This window comes from Hordeum vulgare, chromosome 2H (genome assembly GCF_904849725.1).
Source record: "Hordeum vulgare subsp. vulgare chromosome 2H, MorexV3_pseudomolecules_assembly, whole genome shotgun sequence".
Taxonomy (NCBI): domain Eukaryota; kingdom Viridiplantae; phylum Streptophyta; class Magnoliopsida; order Poales; family Poaceae; genus Hordeum; species Hordeum vulgare.
In genome coordinates, this window is record NC_058519.1 from 447,844,374 (window position 1) to 447,848,575 (window position 4,202).

Sequence of the window (4,202 nt, forward strand, 5' to 3'; positions counted from 1 at the left end):
ACATATCTCCGGTATTAAGTTGCGAGCCCTACCCAAAGTGTAAACTCAAAGCAACGGACAACTGCATTAACGAACTATGTGTAAGGTAAACAATCCTTGCAACCGCGGTCACAAGCACTGTTGTTTTCTCCCTGGTGGCAACAGCACATCCCCTAGTCTCATGTTTCTGTCACTCAAGCTAGACATCGAGGGGCATGAACCCACAATCATGCATAACGCTCCCTCTTGGAGTTACAATCTACTACTCGGCCAAAGCAATAAATAGCAATGGAGAACATGCATCAATCACTAAGGAACATAATATAAAAGGATAATCAAATATATAACCCATAACAATCTGAACATAATCTCATAATCCATCGGATCCCAACAAACCAAGCATAGCAATAGCAAGAGAATTACATAGATGCATTGATCATGTAGGGTAGCTCACAAGGACTAACGATTGAAGCACAAGATTGGAGAGAAGACATCACATAGCTACTGGTCATGGACCCATGGTCCAAGGAGGACTACTCACGACACGTCCGGGAAGCGTCCATGGCAGTGGAGAAGCTCCCGGAGGTCAATCCTCCCTCCAGCAGGGTGTCGAGAAGAGGTCTCCTGATGCTCCCGATCTCGGAAGCGTTGCGGCGGCGGAACGATGGAGAAATTCGCTATTCTGTAAGTTGTGGAAGGGTTTCCTCTCGGGACTCTAAATATAGGCCAAAGGAGGGCACTAAAGGAGGTGGGTCCCACCCAGGCGGCCTCCTGGCGCGGCCTAGGGCCTGGCCGTGCCAGCAGGTCGCCTGGGCAGCCCCTGGCCCCCCTCTGGCCCATCTTCGGTGATCCAGAAGCTTTTGTTTTGCTGATTTTTTATATATATATTTTTGGAGTTTTTCGGGCTTCGGAAAATTAGGTAAAAGCCCGTGCAAAATAGACATCAACACACATAAACTGGCACTGGGTGCACTGAGTTAGTAGGTTAGTCCAAATATGTGTAAAATGATATAAAAGTATAGCAAAACATATAACATTGTCACCCAAAAGATCATGGAACAAGCAGAAATTATAGATACGTATGGGACGTATCATTTGCTAACTTGTGTCATACACTTACACATCTTGTGATACTACTCAAGTAAGGTTTTGTAACTTATTTGTGCTTGTGAGTAATCTTGTTGTGATTCATCTTGGTAGAACGAGTTGTTGTGCACGTAGTTGGGCCTAGTATATTTAGGATTTGTGCTTGAAAAATATCATCTTAGTTTATTTTCGCATTAGGATTAAGTCAAATCCGTAGAAGTTTTTTAAAATGCCAATTCACCCCCCTCTAGACGACATCATGGTCCTTTCAAAACGACAATAACCTCGAAACGTTGAATGAGTTACTATAAGATTTTCCATTTTTCTTTTTGTGTTTCTTACGAGTGTGGCCATTTTCTTTTTGAGTAAATGACACTGGTCTGGGCCCAATAAACTGTAGTACTGTACAGGGCCGGAGAAGCCGATCCCGAAAAGGCCCATCACCTCCACAATATTTGCTCCGCCTCTCGTTCTCTCCCCTCTCTCTGTCTCCCTAGCCTCCCCATTCCGTGTGGCGACCGAGCGAACCCTAGCCGAGATTAGACTACCATCCCCAATCTATCGGAGGAGGACGAGGACGACGCCGACGAGATGCTGAGGGTTGCGGGGAGGAGGCTCTCGTCTTCCCTCTCCTGGCGCCCCGCGGCGACCGTCGGAGCCAGGGGCCCGCTCGCCGGCGCCGGCGGCCCTGGGAGAGACGACGACGACGGCTCGGCCTACCAGCGGCGGTTCGCCATCGAGTCCCCCTTCTTCACCGCCGCGAGAGGTATCTGCGGTCTTGCCCCCACCCCACCTCCCGCCTCCTCGGCTCCCTTCTCTCCCGGATCTCCCTCGCATCCGTAGATTTCGATTGGGCTTTGAATTGGGTCGCCTGGATTTGAGCGATCCGTGATGCTAGATTGATATCGTCTTTGGTTGATCTCTTGGGTGCTGCAATTCCATTCGATCTATGTGCCTGACTGTTGACTATTGATTGCTATGACGTCGTATGATCATTCTAGCGGATCAGATCTGTGGATTCCATAGTTACTCCCTCTGTACCATAATATTTGATGAACTGCTAAAACATCATATATTGTGATACGGAGGGAGTACATGCGAAGCTGAGTGATTAAATACGTGCATATGTTTATCTGTTGGCTGGCTTGATAATTTGAGCCACTTGTGCTTGCAAACACCTTCGAATCAATGCCCAATGGGCTATACCTGCCTAGTTCATAACGAAATTGATTGCTAACGGTGCTGATCAGTTATGTGCCTGTATGTGTTTGCTGGCTTGACAATTGAGCCACGTGTGCTAGCAAACACCTTCAGATGAATGGTTAGTGGACTGCATCTGTCTAGTTCATAATGAAATGGATTGCTAACGCTGCAATGCTGCATGGGAACATAAATTGCATCGTAACATTTAATTGACATATTTCTACTGTACCTGCTGGCAAAGATGTTTTGTTTTACATGACCTGCTGTCAAAGATGTTGACAACACTTGGTCATAGAACTGTAATCATCTGATTGCTTTATAATCCAAAGTCCATAGCATATTCTCATGGTTATTAAGAATGATATTTGTACCAAACCAAAGGTTTACTCAAAAGCAGTACTTTTGGTTCGACGAACTCCACATGTGAAGAGCCATTGACTACTCAACATTGTTTAGTTTGTGCAATGATATTCTTGCTGTGGTGATCTATTCATATCATTATCAACCTCTGCAAGTTGTTTTACCCTTTGTTCTTGCTGGAGGATTAATACTGAGAAGTTTTTTGTGTGTTATTAGTTTGCAATCTGTCATACTGTTTCTGATGTTTATTGATGCCTAAATATGGGCTCTGCAATAGTTTACTGTTATTTAAACTATACTATTTGTAATTCTGATGCAGGCTTTTCTTCGGCTGAAACACTTGTTCCACGGAACCAAGATGCTGGGTTGGTTGAACTCCCAGCCACTGTGGCTGCACTGAAGAACCCCAACTCAAAAATCCTTTATGACCAGTACAATCATGAAAGATATCCTCCTGGAGATCCCAGCAAGCGTGCCTTTGCCTACTTTGTTCTCAGTGGTGGGAGATTCGTATATGCATCACTGCTGCGTCTCCTTGTCTTGAAGTTTGTCTTGAGCATGTCAGCAAGTAAGGATGTGCTTGCACTTGCTTCCCTTGAGGTTGATCTATCCAGCATTGAACCTGGCAGCACAGTGACTGTCAAGTGGCGTGGAAAGCCAGTCTTCATCAGGCGACGGACAGACGATGACATCAAGCTGGCCAACAGCGTGGATGTTGCATCCCTGCGCCACCCAGAGCAAGACGCTGAGCGTGTGAAGAACCCAGAGTGGCTGGTGGTTATTGGTGTCTGCACTCATCTTGGTTGCATCCCCCTTCCCAACTCTGGAGACTTTGGTGGTTGGTTCTGCCCGTGCCATGGCTCCCACTACGACATCTCTGGCAGAATCCGCAAGGGCCCTGCCCCGTACAACCTTGAGGTGCCCACCTACAGTTTCTTGGAAGATAACAAGATGCTCATAGGCTAAGAGCCTAAAGACCAGTACCTACCAACATATATTCTCCACAGGAGTGAATTCCTGTTGCGCTGTTATTTTGTTCTCAATGTGGCTAGGAGTTTTTGTTTCAGGACTATCACAATGGTGATCCACTGTTACCTACTGAAGTTCATTTGCAGTGCGAAATAATTGTTTCTCCTATGTTGCTACTGGATTGTAAGTTACTTTGTACTGATTTTCTGAGACCCTATCGGAAGGATATTCTATACCTCTTCTGGTCCTTGCTCCTAATATATTTGATAAATAAGCAGACATTCTTCATCTTTTGTCTCTATAACCTTTAATTTTCATTGCAGTGTTTGAATGTTGTACTCCCTCCGTCCCGAAATTCTTGTCGCGCTGACGTTTTTGCAATTTAATCCTCGTTCGGAGGTCCTCGTTCTCCTCCCTCTCCTCTGACGCTGACCAATTTGCTCGCCTCCTCCCTCAACCCCACCCCAGCCGCCTTGCTACCTCGCCCCCGTCGCCTTGCTCCCCCTACCGCCTTCGCCAATCGCCTCCTCCCTCAACTCCACCCCAGCCGCCTTGCTACCTCGCCCCCGTCGCCTTGCTCCCCCTACCGCCTTCGCCCCACACAG

General features: G+C 46.8%; 1 protein-coding gene across 1 annotated transcript; it reads left to right on the plus strand.

The window, feature by feature from the left end:
* Positions 1-1,493: 1,493 nt before the first annotated feature.
* On the plus strand, positions 1,494-3,885 carry LOC123426590 (cytochrome b-c1 complex subunit Rieske, mitochondrial). Its single transcript, XM_045110447.1, has 2 exons — positions 1,494-1,831; positions 2,948-3,885. Exons 1-2 carry the CDS (start codon positions 1,657-1,659, stop codon positions 3,592-3,594), a joined length of 822 nt encoding a protein of 273 aa, XP_044966382.1. The 5' UTR covers positions 1,494-1,656; the 3' UTR covers positions 3,595-3,885.
* Positions 3,886-4,202: the final 317 nt, after the last annotated feature.

Bases quoted from the DNA above. Each gene is read 5' to 3' on its own strand.
- LOC123426590 (XM_045110447.1), top strand. From the start codon at position 1,657: ATGCTGAGGGTTGCGGGGAGGAGGCTCTCGTCTTCCCTCTCCTGGCGC. The intron at 1,832-2,947 runs GTATCTGCGGTC...ATTCTGATGCAG, and splicing joins CTTCTTCACCGCCGCGAGAG to GCTTTTCTTCGGCTGAAACA.